The sequence below is a fragment of the Bufo bufo genome, chromosome 10 (genome assembly GCF_905171765.1).
Source record: "Bufo bufo chromosome 10, aBufBuf1.1, whole genome shotgun sequence".
Lineage (NCBI taxonomy): Eukaryota > Metazoa > Chordata > Amphibia > Anura > Bufonidae > Bufo > Bufo bufo.
In genome coordinates this window covers 104,726,332-104,741,185 of record NC_053398.1, presented here as the reverse complement: position 1 = coordinate 104,741,185, position 14,854 = coordinate 104,726,332, and the positions used below count along the sequence as shown (strand labels likewise).

General features: G+C 42.2%; 1 protein-coding gene across 1 annotated transcript in view; it reads right to left on the bottom strand.

Moving 5' to 3' along the window:
• Positions 1 to 733: 733 nt before the first annotated feature.
• The window catches only part of GNAO1 (G protein subunit alpha o1), a 183,038-nt gene continuing 168,917 nt past the window's right edge, over positions 734 to 14,854 (bottom strand). The window contains exon 8 of the mRNA XM_040409358.1: positions 734 to 1,854. Within this exon, the coding sequence (XP_040265292.1) occupies positions 1,667 to 1,854 (188 nt within the window). The 3' untranslated portion in view covers positions 734 to 1,666. The remainder of the gene's footprint in view (positions 1,855 to 14,854) is intronic.

Genomic DNA, 14,854 nt, shown 5'->3' with positions numbered 1-14,854 from the left:
AGAAGTCTGACTGCTAATCAAGTAAAATGACAAAGGTTTGGTCATGAAAACTGTGGATTTAATGTAAACACTACATTCGATTAAATTTGTATTTTTTTTATTTTGTTTTTTCCACTTTTTTTTTCCGTTTTTTTTTCGCAGCACAAACATCCCACATGAGAGGAAAACACCATTCACTAAAAAGGAAGGGGGCAAGGAAAGATAATAGGGGAGGGGGGGGGCGAGAGAAGCAGCACTAAGCATTCACTTGGGAACATAAAGGAGACTTAAAAGTAAAGAAGCCTATTTGTTATACATGGAATCGAGAGCAGAAATCCCTATTTCGGCAGCTGGAGGTTTAGTGAGAGCTGTGCTTTTTCTATACAAAACCCAGAGAGTGCATGATACACAGTCCCAGAGCAAGGAAACTTTCACAGACATGGAAATCCTGTACATTTCCTATTACCCCGGAAAGTTCTTCATTTTTTGGGTAATTTTTTAATTTTTTTTTCTACATAGGGCTTCAAAGTCCAACAGAAATTATCCCATTTCACCCGAAATTACATGGATTCCATGATCCTGTTCTTTGCTTGGAGGCTGAGCAGACCTCTCTGGCAGTGAAAGGGTCGTAGACAATTAAAAAGATGCCTCTTTACCATTTGGTGCAAGAAAAAAAAAAAAGGTCAATAATAAAGGGAGGTGTCATTAAGCTACAAGCACGTGGGAGAAAAAAAAAAGAACAGTTTAGTATTTCTTCTAAATGTACAGACTTAGCTAAACCAGATTTACAGCATCCTATGCAGCCACTAATTCAGTGATAACATTACACATCAACTTTAAGGAAGGCTGTGTTTTTGTATATTTTTTTGTTTTTGTTTTTTTTACAAAGGCCAAAGGTCATGCTACCAGCAGAACATCAATTTGAGGGTCCGTAGAGCAGGCGGAGAAAGGAGGGACTGTGGGGGTATGGTCCCCTCTTGAAAATTGCAGACTGTTCCCCCTACTCCGCAGTTTGGGTTGGCACTGAAACCTTTTCAAGACAAAGAGGGGCCCGCTACTTCGTTTTATACAGACTAGTGGGGGGCAATCCCTGATCCCTCACAGACCCTCAATACAGTTACAGCACCCACAAAATAAAAAGCTGACCGCACTGTCCTGCAAGTGTCACAAACACTTCTACCTGGTTTGGAAAATCTTGATTTTTTTTAATATTTTTGCCATTTTGTTATCCAAGAGCTGAACAGAAAGGATATACCTGTAATTTTGTTTAATTTAATGGAGGTGCAGAGTGTGACCTTACAGCAACACACAAATCCTTCAAAAAGGATCAAAATACATGAAGTTCCCTTAATCCAAACATCTCCTTCAAACCTTATCAGTTCTGGAGAGAATTCAAATTGCAAGTTAGGCTCTCTCAGAACCAAAAGGTTTTATTTTTTTATTTTTAAAGGGGGCCAATGAAGAGAGTCTTACAAATCAAGACTTTCTTTTTTTGGGGTGAAAGGGGAGAGGGCTAGGGTGTGCAGAGCTGTTGGGAGATCCGTTCTGTTGACAGCTCTTTAAGACAAACTAAAAACATTGGTTTTATATATATATTTATATATATAAATTTTTCATGTTGCCTTCTCAGTTAACCAGCTTGCATTTATTTTCGTTTCACCAGCAGATAAATTGCTATACAGAGGAATCAGTACAAGCCGCAGCCTCTGAGGTTGTTGGCAATGATGATATCAGTGACGGCGTCAAATACCACTTGGATGTTATTCGTATCTGTGGCGCAGGTCATGTGGCAGTAGATCTCCTTGTTAGGTGAGCGGTTCTTGCTCTCAAATTGTGCTTGGATGTAAGCGGCTGCATCGTCATACGTGTTGGGACCTGTAAAATAGAGGAAACCAATAAATCAGACTGTAGGCATCTCAAGAGTTCCCTCCTACATCACAAAAATGCTGCACTACTGTCAAAGCGCAAAATGGAATAATTCTGTCTGGCATTAAACTTCCCCTAGTAATGTCTACATGTGGCCAAGAAAATGGTGCACCAAGAGTGACGCTAAAACTGTTCCATTACTAAACCAGCCGGTTAACGCCTACTCCAATCAGAAAGTACTGGTTTTGATGATATCTTTTATTAGAATATATTTTATAGGGGTCAATTGGCCCAGAATTTTGGACTTAAAGGTGTTGTCTCATCACAGACGATGGGGGCATATTGCTAGGATATGCCCCCATTGTCTTATAGGTGCGGGTCCCACCACTGGGACCTGCACCTCTATCGAGAACAGAGGCCCGAAAGTGGTGGAGAGTGCACTGGGCATGCTCAACCGCCCTCCATTCATTTCTATAGGGCCGTCGAAAATATGGGGGCTCTGTTTTCAATATAGGTGCGTTTCCCAGACCTATCAGGCAATGGGGGCATATCCTAGCGATACACCCCCAGTGTATGAGATAAGACAACCCCTTTAAAAATGAGGAGAACATGCTGCAGGCATTGTTCTGCATGAGCAGATGTCTGGAGAACAGCAAATGTAAAACAAAGCGAGAGAAGCGGTGGGGGTGAAGAACAAAGCGTTTATGGTGCTCCAGACATCTACTCTCCTTGTATATATCAATGGGTTTCCTGTAATAAGACATGAAAGTCTGATCAACTACAATTTGGACAATTAATAAATCTGGATTATTTGTATGAACAATCCCACAAGCAGCCAAAAACAAACAAACAAACAAAAAAAAAAAAAAAAAACTGTTCGGTGCGCTTGCACATTGCGAATGACGGGCCTTGAATTTGGCTGATCATGCCATAGTTTCAGTTACCCATGGCTGAATCTCTCCAAGCTGGCTGATCCATAAGCATAAAAATAGTACAGTTAGGGTCTGCTGACAGCACATCGCTAATGTCAGCCAGTTTAACAGGGTTCATTCTGGTGACAGAAACCCTTTAAAAACAGTGGTTGGCCAAAATGGACAGAATTTATACAATTTTATCTTGGGTATGGGCAGCCTTTGCTTTGTACTTTTCCTTCTTTTTGGAACGGCCTTAAACACTGCATGCGTGGTTCCTGCCATACTCCACATTTTTTCCATGTAGAGCAGCACCAGTCAGACAGCAATGTTTAAATGTGGGGATTTACAGATTACATTCAGTGCCTCGGTTGGAAATACTATACACCACAAGAAAATCCCAAACTTCTGAGATAAATGCTGCTTCTTGCTCCTTTTCAAGGACACTGAAGATCGAGTCATTCATCATCAAATGATTAATAAGCATTAAACTGTGACATTAATAAATTAGGATTAATTACAATGCTGTGTAATTGGAATTATAGTATGGGTTTACAGATACCACTGCCAAAATATTTTATAATTCTTTCTAGCAGTAAACTGGCTGTTGCTGCCGCCTTCTCTGAAATTTTAAAGGGGTTTTATCTGAGATTCTGGAGAGCCCGATTGGCTGCAGTGGTCACATGAATGATGTAAGTGATGTCCTTGCTGCAGGAACGAATGGGACCAGTGGAGTGGAGGTGCTGGAATATTGGAGAATTTTACATAAGAGCATAGTTTATTTCATACCATTTCTGGCTCCTCTGCAAGTTTCTATTCTCTCTCTTTCAAATCTTTATTTATTAAAGATAAAGCGAGGTGAATATAATCACATAGCTTTGAAACAACAAGGGCAACAAGCCCACGGGTCTCATATTAGCATGACATACATATGATAGAATAAAGCTACAGTACTAGAGGCATAAAACGGAACAGAAATGTGAGTAGCCAGAAATATATCCAGACTAAACTTCCAGAATAGGTATGGATACAGGAGACATATTCGGATGTAGACAAAGATGAGAGTACGAGTTAGCGACAGGGCCGAGTGTCACCAAAAAGCTAATCTGGGCAGTCTTGTATGAGGCAGGTAATATTAGAGTGGTCTTTGGACCACGCTAACCAGGGCACCCAAATAACCAGGAATTTATCATGGGAGATGCTCTCCCAGCTAGACAATTCCTCCATCGTACAGATTTCCTGAGTCCGGCGGTGCCAGTCCGCCAATGCAGGTATACTTTCGGACTGCCAATGTAGTGGAATGAGCAATTTAGCTGCAGCTAAGAGGTGCGAGATTAGAGCTCTGGTATGCGAGGGGAGCTGGTTGAGGAGAGCCATGGGAGGAGTAATGGTAAGGTCCACAGACCATGTTTGTTGTATAGCCATTGAGACTGATCTCCAAAATGGGGTAATATTTTTACAGGACCACCATATGTGGAAGGCCGTGCCTTTTTTGGAGTGGCATCTCCAGCAAGTCGGTGATAGAGGGGTCCATTCTATGCAACTTAGAAGGGGTACGATACCAGTGTGTGAGCAGTTTGTAGGCGTTTTCCTGAATCCTAATGCACCTCGAGAATCCATGAGAATGCCCAAGAATCCTCGTAATTTCATCAGATGAAAAGGCAAGACCCATTTCCTCCTCCCATGCTCGTGTGAAAAAGGGCTCATCTTCCCCACCTGCGTCAAGCAACTTGTTATACAGAAGTGATATCAGACGTTTCCTAGGGGCCTGAGATTCTCGAATGGCATCATACCATGAAGGGCAATAGTCCCTCTGTGCTATGTTTAAATACTGCAGGCAAATGTTAGAGAAGTGCGAATAATGAAGATAAGACCAGTTTGAGGTCCGATATGATGCCCGGAGGTCCAACAGCGGCGGGATCACCCCCCCTTAAGCACATCCCCAACCCTAGTATTACCAAAGGAGGACCAAATGCCTCCTGCGTCTGAGTACATGTGGTGGAGATAATACGGGAGAAGTTTTATGGGCATGAACGGGGAAGGGCCTCCAGGGAGACTAAGCTTCAGAGCCACCGCGGCCCATTAATCCAGGACACCTGCAATAGAGGCAGGCAGCCGATGGTCAGGGCCCCTCTGGGCTTGTGCCTTCCACAAGGACGCCAGACCAGTTACTGAAATCAGATTCCTGGCAATGCAACATCCCGGCTTCTGGGTGAGCAGGCTAACTAGTTCCAAATGCAGCCTTGACTGAATTGCCAGATAGTACTTTTTAACGTACAGCATCCCAAGGCCCCCTCGGTGTCTTGGTCTGGTTAGGATAGAGTACGCCAGGCGCGGTCTATCAGATTTCCATATAAAAGAGGAAAAAACTCGGCGTACTGCCCGCAGGTAATATTCCGGAAGGGGAATGGGTAGTGTTTGCATTAAGTAGAGTATCTTAGGCATGACGCAAGTTTTAACTAAATTTTTCCTGCCCATCCAGGAGAGGTAGGGGATCTGAAGGTCTTTTAGTTGTTTTTGTATATCAGAAAGGAGTGGGGGGTAATTTAGCTGGAAAGCTTGGTTCATGTTCTTCGGGACATTTATCCCTAAGTAATGTATGTGTGAGTCTGCCCAGGTAAACTTAAAGCTCTCGTCTAGCTTTGAAGCAGTGTTGGAAGGAATTTTAATGCTCATAGCAGTGCATTTAGATAGATAAATTTTAAAATTGGACATCTGCCCGAATGTCTCGAAAAGGTCTAGTATTACTGGGAAGGCCTCGGTCGGGTCTGTCAGTAGGAGTAACATGTCATCCGCGAACGCCACAATTTTATGTGTCTGTGGTCCTACCTCCAAGCCACGTATTAGGGTGTTCTGTCTAACTGCCTGCAATAAGGCTTCAAGCCCCAAAATGAACAGCGTGGGTGAAAGGGGACACCCTTGCCGGGTTCCGTTTGAGATGGAGAATGGCTGAGAGAGCACTCCATTGACTCTTACTCTGGCATGTGGGGAGGTGAACAGGGACAGCACAGCTTTGATGAACTGGGGTGGAAATCCAAATTTCTGAAGAATGGTTTCCATGTAGCACCAGTCCACTCTATCGAATGCTTTCTCAGCATCAATGCTGAGGAGCGTTAGTTGAGAATTGCGCGCTAGAGCGAATTCGATAGCCTGGCATACTCTAAATGTGCTATCCCTGCATTCCCTGCCCCCACAAACCCAGATTGGTCCGGATGCATCAGGCCTTGGAGAAGGGGAGCAATTCTAAAGGCTAGTAATTTAGCCCAAACCTTAATGTCCGCATTTAAGAGGGAGATAGGCCTATAACTAGATGGGCTCATTGGGTCCTTGCCGGGCTTAGGCAATACTACAATATGCGCCTCTAGTGCTTGGTGCGCTGGAGGGGTTCCAACCAGTAAGGAGTTGAAATATACGGCTAATTGGGGACCTTGAACTGCTAGGAATTTTTTATAATACGAGGCAGGTAACCCGTGTGGACCTGGGCTCTTCCCGTTCGGAACAGTGCGGAGAACTTTATGAAGTTCTTCAATGGTTACAGGTGCAGTGAGTAGATCGGTATCTTTGGTATGCAACACCGGCAGTTTTAGAGTAGAGAGGAAATTGTTTATGAACACTTTCCTTTCTAAAAGCGCATTGCCCGTTTCTTGTGAACGGATAGCACATCTATTCTCAAACATTGAAAATTCAATGTGCTGTGAACATTTCTACTTATACCAGTATGTGCTGGATTTCTCCTTGTGTCAGTCAGATTACTTCCAACCTCCTCTTCCTCACGTGACTGAATGTAGGAGGAAGCTGATACAGCAGCCATGTTTAGCAGCTATGGAATTATCAATTAGTCACCCAGGTTTAACAGAAAGTCCCTTCCTCAGGCTACACACAAAGACACAGGTCAGAACAGCCGAGTTCTCTGTTCCTTGAGGACCAAGGTAAGATTTTGTGGAGAAACCTGGAGTTAATTTAGAACTTCCTCCTCTTTTTATAAATTTGGCAGTTTTTACTGGCAAGTTTGATGATCTTGTTTCCCAAAAACATACAGTTGCAAGAAAAAGTATGTGAACCCTTTGGAATGATATGGATTTCTGCACAAATTGGTCATAAAATGTGATCTGATCTTCATCTAAGTCACAACAATAGACACACACAGTCTGCTTAAACTAATAACACACAAAGAATTAAATGTTACCATGTTTTTATTGAACACACCATGTAAGCAGTCACAGTGCAGGGGTAAAAGTATGTGAACCCCTAGACCAGTGATAGGCAAACTGTGGCTCTCCAGCTGTTGCAAAACTACAACTCCCACCATGCCCTGCTGTAGGCTAAAAGCTGTAGGCAGTCTTTGCATGCTGGGAGTTGTAGTTCTGCAACAGCTGGAGAGCCGCAGTTTGCCTATCACTGCCCTAGACTAATGACATCTCCAAGAGCTAATTGGAATGAGGTGTCAGTTAACTGGAGTCCAATCAATGAGATGAGATTGGAGGTGTAGGTTACAGCTGCCCTGCCCTATAAAAAACACACACCAGTTCTGGGTTTGCTTTTCACAAGAAGCATTGCCTGATGTAAATGATGCCTCGCACAAAAGAGCTCTCAGAAGACCTACGATTAAGAATTGTTGACTTGCATAAAGCTGGAAAGGGTTCTAAAAGTATCTCCAAAAGCCTTGCTGTTCATCAGTCCACGGTAAGACTAATTGTTTATAAATGGAGAAAGTTCGGCACTGCTGCTACTCTCCCTAGGAGTGGCCGTCCTGTAAAGATGACTGCAAGAGCACAGCGCAGACTGCTCAATGAGGTGAAGAAGAATCCTAGAGTGTCAGCTAAAGACTTACAAAAGTCTCTGGCATATGCTAACGTAAAATACTAAACAAGAATGGATTTTATGGGAGGATACCAGAGAGGAAGCCCCTGCTGTCCAAAAAAAACATTTCTGCACGTTTACAGTTTGCACAAGAGCACCTGGATGTTCCACAGCAGTACTGGCAAAATATTCTGTGGACAGATGAAACCAAAGTCGAGTTGTTTGGAAGAAACACACAACACTATGTGTGGAGAAAAAGAGGCACAGCACACCAACATCAAAACCTCATCCCAACTGTGAAGTATGGTGGTGGGGGCATCATGGTTTGGGGCTGCTTTGCTGCGTCAGGGCCTGGACGGATTGCTATCATCGAAGAAAAAATGAATTCCCAAGTTTATCAAGACATTTTGCAGGAGAACTTAAGGCCATCTGTCCACCAGCTGAAGCTCAACAGAAGATGCGTGTTGCAACAGGACGACGACCCAAAGCATAGAAGTAAATCAACAACAGAATGGCTTAAACAGAAGAACTTCTGGAGTGGCCCAGTCAGAGTCCTGACCTCAACCCGATTGAGATGCTGTGGCATGACCTCAAGAAAGCAATTCACACCAGACATCCCAAGAATATTGCTGAACTGAAACCGTTCTGTAAAGAGGAATGGTCAAGAATTACTCCTGACCGTTGTGCACGTCTGATCTGCAACTACAGGAAACGTTTAGTTGAAGTTATTGCTGCCAAAGGAGGTTCAACCAGTTATTAAATCCAAGGGTTCACATACTTTATCCACCTGCACTGTGAATGTTTACATGGTGTGTTCAATAAAAACATGGTAACATTTAATTCTTTGTGTGTTATTAGTTTAAGCAGACTGATTGTCTATTGTTGTGACTTAGATGAAGATCAGATCACATTTTATGACCAATTTGTGCAGAAATCCATATCATTCCAAAGGGTTCACATACGTTTTCTTGCAACTGTAGCATTTAGGATAGATAATATAAATTTACTGTATGAACTAGTCATATCTGCTTCCTCAAACATTTCAGTTATTGGGCCAGTACATCAAACCAAAGATTAAAGGGGTTGTCTTAGTGCTTAAAAGTCCTGGGGTCCTGTTAAAAACCTCCCTCACCTGTCTGTAGTCCTGTCACTGTGGAACCAGCAAGCGGCTTGGTCCTGTTACTGCTGGACCAATCACAGTCTTCAGCAGCTTTAATGCTACATCAAAGCTGTGACCATCAAGGTCTGTGACTGGCCACAGTGATCACAGGACCAAACTGCTTCCCAGGAACAGGACAGCGGTGGGACCACAGATAGAGAAGTGGGGTATTTTTTTTCAAGGGCACAGGTTGGGACCCCAAGAGTTGTCAACACCAAGGCCTGACAACACCTTATATCTGCTTATGACCACACATGGTACATTGTATGTTGTGTTGTGGTAGGCTTTAGTCTAAAGTGGTGTACATGTAGGGTGCAAGATTAAAGACCAGTCTAGCAGGAGTAGGTTGGGTCCACCGAGGACCCCGTGGAGAACACATTAGCAGAATAGTACCATTCTGCATTCTCCTCTACTAGCTATATAGCACTGAGTGCTATGCAGTAAATACAGGAAACAGCTATGTTGCTTCTATTATTCCCAGCAATCATATGATTGCACAGTGTTCTCAGGCATAGCAGACCCAGATCAGCCTCACCTGAGTAAAATTACCCATCTGTAATTGGGGCTCCTATGGATGTCTCAGTGGAAGAGTGCAAAACAGGAAAAAAAATAAGTATATGTCCCCAAGAGGGGGCAAAAATATGTTCAAAAGTAAAAAAAAAATGAAATAGAAATAAATATAAGTACAACAATAAGAAAAAAAAAAAAAACATGCCAACTGAAACAATCGCCATGAGACTGTTATTATTAAAATGACACAAAATAGGGAACCCATTTCAATATTAATTTCAGTGTCAATTTTGCAACTTTAAAGGGGACCTGTCACCATGAAATGCAGTGCAATCTGCAGGCAGCATGTTATAGAGCAGGAGGAGCTGAGCATATTGATGAATAGTTTTATGGGAAAATATTCAGTGACTGGACATGTGTTTTAAATAAAAAAAAAAAAAAAAAAAACATTTTTGATCAATATTTCCTAAATAAAATGGAAAAATAAATATATTCTATCTACTATTAAACCCTTAACGCAGAACGCCGTGCATGTACGGTGGGGGATGCATTCCACCGTACATGCACGGCGGGATGATCGGGCAGCACCGGAGCGGTGCGCCCCAGATCACTGCAGGGGTCCGGCAGTCCCTGATAGCCGGGCCCCTGCTGTATCTTCCGGCATCACTGTTTACAGCGATGCCGGTGGATTAACCCCTTCTATGCTGCGGTCCGCGCTGACCGCAACATAGAAGTGGTTTGTGGCGGGTGAAGCAGCGCATAGAGGCCCCATGCTGCCGTGGCGGGGACCGGATGCGTGACAAGGCAGCCCGATGCCATGCAGAGGCTGCCTAATGCCTTGCACGGCATCGGGACCTGCCTTCTACGGGTGCCGAGGAGATCCAGCCTAAGGCTGGGTCTCCTAGGCAACCTGTTTGTGTACTACTCACTGTAATACACGAACAGGCAATGGATTACAATACAGATGTATTGTAATGCATTGCAGAGGGGATCAGACCCCCAAAAGTTTAAGTCCCAGAGTGGGACAGGAATAAAGTAAAGAAATATAAAATAAATAAAAAGTGTTTTGAATAAAAAAAATAAAGTTTCAAGTAAAAAAACAAACAAAAAAAACGCCCCTTTCCCCTGAAAAGTAGAACAAAAAGAAAAACCGCACAAATTCGTTATCGCCGCGTCCGTAACGACCGGCTCTATAAATATATCACATGATCCACCCCGTCCGATAGACACCATAAAAAATAAAAACTGTAGAAAAAAAAGCCATTGAGCCATTTTGGTGACAAAAATAGCTTTTTTTTTTTTTACAGTTTTTATTTTTGACACTGAAATTGACACTAAAAGTGCAACACCAAGCGATCAAAAAGGCGTATGCCCCCAAAAAAACAATCTAACCGTCACCTCATCCCGCAAAAAATGAGCCCCTACATAGGATAATCGCCCAAAAAATTAAAAAACTATGGCTCTCAGACTATAGAGACTAAAACAATTTTTTTTTTTTGTTTCAAAAAAGATAAAACGTAAATAAAAAAGTATACATATTAGGTATCGACCGGCTCTATAAAATTATCACATGATTTAACACCTTACGTGAACACCACAAAAAAAAGTGTAAAAAAGCCTTTTTGTCACCTTACATCACAAAAAGTGTAATAGCAAGTGATCAAAAAGTCATATGCACCCCAAAATTGTACCAAACAGTCATCTCATCCCGCAAAAATGATACCCTACCTAAGAGAATCGCCTAAAAAATAAAACTATGGCTCTCAGACTATGGTGACACTAAAACATGATTTTCTTTTTGTTTCAAAAATGATATTAGTGTATAAAACTAAAATAAATAAATAAAAAGTATACATATTAGGTATCGCCGCGTCCATAACAACCTTTTCTATAAAAATATCAAATGATTGAACCCCTCAGGTAAACACTGTAAAAAAAATAAAAACAGTGTCAAAAAGCCATTTTGTCACCTTACATCACAAAAAGTGTAATAGCAAGCGATCAAAAAGTCATATGCACCCCAAAATTGTACAAATCAAACTGTCATCTCATACTGAAAATAATTATGGCTTTCAGAATATGGAGACTCAAAAAAAAAAATCATTTTTTTTCAAAAATGCTTTATTATGTAAAACTGAAACAAACAATATTTGGTATTGTCGCGTCCGTAAAAAACTGCTCTATAAAAATAGCTCATGATCTAACCTGTCAGATGAACACTGTAAATAACAAAAAATAAAAACAGTGGCAAAACAGCTATTTTTTTGTATCCTTGCCTCACAAAAAGTGTAATAAAGAGCAACCAAAAATCTTCTGTACCCTAAAATAACAAAACTGCCACTTTATCCCGTAGTTTCCAAAATGGGGTCACTTTTTTGTAGTTTCTACTCTAGAGGGGCATCAGGGGGTCTTCAAATGTGACATGGCAAGTTAAAATTATCCCAGGGTAATCTGCCCTCATATGGCGTTCCTTTCCTTCTGCGGACTGCCGTGTGGCCATACAGCAGTTTTTGACCACATATGGGGTGTTTCTGTAAACGACAGAATCAGGGCAATAAATATTGAGTTTAGTTTGGCTGTTAATCCTGGCTTTGTTAGTGGAAAAAAAATGATTACAATGGAAAATCTGCCAAAAAAGTGAAATTCTGAAATTTCATCTCCATTTTCCAGTAATTCTTGTGGAACACCTTAAGGGTTAACAACGTTTGTAAAATCAGTTTTTAATACCTTGAGGGGTGTAGTTTCTAAAATGGGGTAACTTTTTTGGAGTTTCTACTCTATGGGTGCATTAGGGGGCTTCAAATGGGACATGGTGTCAAAAAACCAGTCCATCAAAATCTGCCTTCCAAAAACCATATGGCATTCCTTTCCTTCTGCGCCCTGCCGTGTGGGGTGTAGTTTCTAAAATGGGGTCATTTTTGGGTGGTTTTTTTTATTATGTAAGACTCACAAAGTGACTTCAGACCTGAACTGGTCTTTAAAAAGTGGGTTTTGGAAATTTTCAGAAAAATTTCAAGATTTTCTTCTAAACCTTCTAACGTCCCCAGAAAATATGGCATTCACAAAATGATCCAAACATGAAGTAGACATATGGGGAATGTAAATTACGGTAATAATTTTAGGAGGTATTACTATCTGTTTTAAAAGCAGAGAAATTGAAATTTGAAAAGTTGCACATTTTTCAAAAATGTTGCTAAATTTGGTATTTTTTTTATAAATAAAAATGAAATATTTTGATTCAAATTTACCACTGTCATGAAGTACAATATGTGACGAGAAAATCTCAGAATGGCCTATATAAGTAAAAGTTATCACCACATAAAGTGACACGTCAGATTTGCAAAAATCAGTCTGATCCTTAAAGGGTTTCTATCACTTTGTATCACATAATTAGCTGTCAGACACTAGCGATCTGCTAGTGTCTGCTCTGGCCAACCATCCTACTATAATCGCTTGTGGGGCAGCGGTTTTGCTAAAAAACGAACTTTAATAAATATGCTAATGAGCCTCTAGGTGCTATGTGGGCGTCTAAAGCACCTAGAGGCTCCGTCTACCTTCATAAACAGTCGCCGCCCAGCGCGTCCCTCCAGCCCGCCCATGTCCTGCTGAATGCGATCCTCCGTGTGACGCAGCGGACGAATTCTCGCGCATGCGCCGTGCGCGGCTGTATTCGGCGCATGCGCATTGAATGTCTGCTCCCAGCTCAGACGTCTCAAATGCGCCGAATACAGCCGCGCACGGCGCATGCGCGAGAATTCGTCCGCTAGCTCAGACATCTCAAAAGGCCCGGTCCTTAAAGGGTTGAAGAGCCCTGTGTCTTGCATAAAAAGGTTACAAAAATGATTTTGGTAACGCTACAAATAGAGTTAGGGCCGCTAAACCACTATATTTGCTAAATCACAAAAAGAAAGTGCCTGGTCATAAAATGTTAAAGGGGTCCATCAGGAAAAATATTTTGTCACATGTCTCAGAATGGGATAAAAAAAATAAAATAAAAATTTAAATACTGACATCACCAGTCCCCCACAGCTATGTTCCAGCATTACTGGGCTTTTGTCCAGCTCCTTATAAGCTTTTAGACCCCCTCCCTCGGGCCACTGCTCTCTTTGCCATGCTCTGTTCCCCACATGTAAGCTTCCAGCATGGATGGGGTCACGTGTGCTGGTGTTGCCAATCACTGACCTTAGCGGAGACGTGTCCCCCAAGTGGCATGTCACTGGGTCATGTGCCACTTGTGGGACACATCACCACTGCAGTCAGTCATTGGCTGCAGCAGTGCACACAACCCCTGTCCGTGACAGACGTTTACATACAAGGACTGGAGCACCGCAAACAAAGCATTAGATTGAAGGAGCCAGAACTGAGCGGCGGGGATCAGGCAAGTGTGCTCGTCTCCAAAGGTCTGACAGGGGGGGAATTTTAAGAGCTTCCAAAAAGCTGGACAACCCTTTTAAGGTTTGCCACTTTGTGTCCACAGCCCCTATGCAACATGCCCTTTGTAGTCTGATACTGCAGTCATACTCCCTTTCATCTGCCCTGTGCTTTTGAACAGCATAAAAGTAACTACATTAACTAGATATAAGGGTAAAAGAAAGTAACTCTACAGCATCAGACTACACAGGGTGTGTTTGTAGTCTGTCACCATGGAGACAAAGGTCTGCATAGAAGCTGTGGACATATAGATCTCAAAATCTCTTAGGGTACATTCACATATGCATTTACAAACCCAGCAGATGAAAAGCCTACTGGAGTTTACTGGATCTGGCCCAGCCGGATAATGCCATGCCCCATGCATGATCAGATCCCCACGGACTATAATGGGATACGGTAGAAAACCAGAAAAATGCCGGCTCTCAGACGGACAAATAGTCAGGCATGCATGAATTTTTGTCCGTCTGAAACCTGAGATTTATGCAGGAATGCAGCCCAGATCCTCACCAAATCCCACTATAGTCAATGAGGATCTGTCCGTGCATGGCATTATTATAATTATTTTATTATGGTGAACTCTGGGACAGAGTGCCAGATTTGTAAACACATATGTGAACGTAGCATTATAATGGCAGACTAATGGGCAAAACTTCCTTTCCTAGCTTACAGTAAGAAGAGAGGCTCTGAAGCACAAGTGTAAAACTGGGAAGACCTAAGAGAACAGTAACATTCATTAACATGTAATGGTAGATACTGCTCCAAAAAGATACATGAAATAACTTTCCTACATGGAGGTATACCTAGCACTGTATCCATATGCTGTAGTGAAAGACTTGGACCTGGGTCACTAAGTGCTTTGCCTTCAGCCAGCGGAAAGTCTGATCCATTCCTGGATTTAAAAATATTTTACAGGATAATGTGTAGAGGGGAAGGGAAATAATCCTTAAAGTGAGCGAATGAGGTTCTTCTAATAAGTTGCTTTGTACGGCCTGTTACAGTGCACATCTGTCTACAGGCTACATACGGCCTGTTACAGTGCACATCTGTCTACAGGCTACGGCCTGTTACAGTGTACAGTCGTGGCCAAAAGTTTTGAGAATTACATAAATATTGGAAATTGGAAAAGTTGCTGCTTACGTTTTTTTAATAGCAATTTGCATATACTCCAGAATGTTATGAAGAGTGATCAGATGAATTG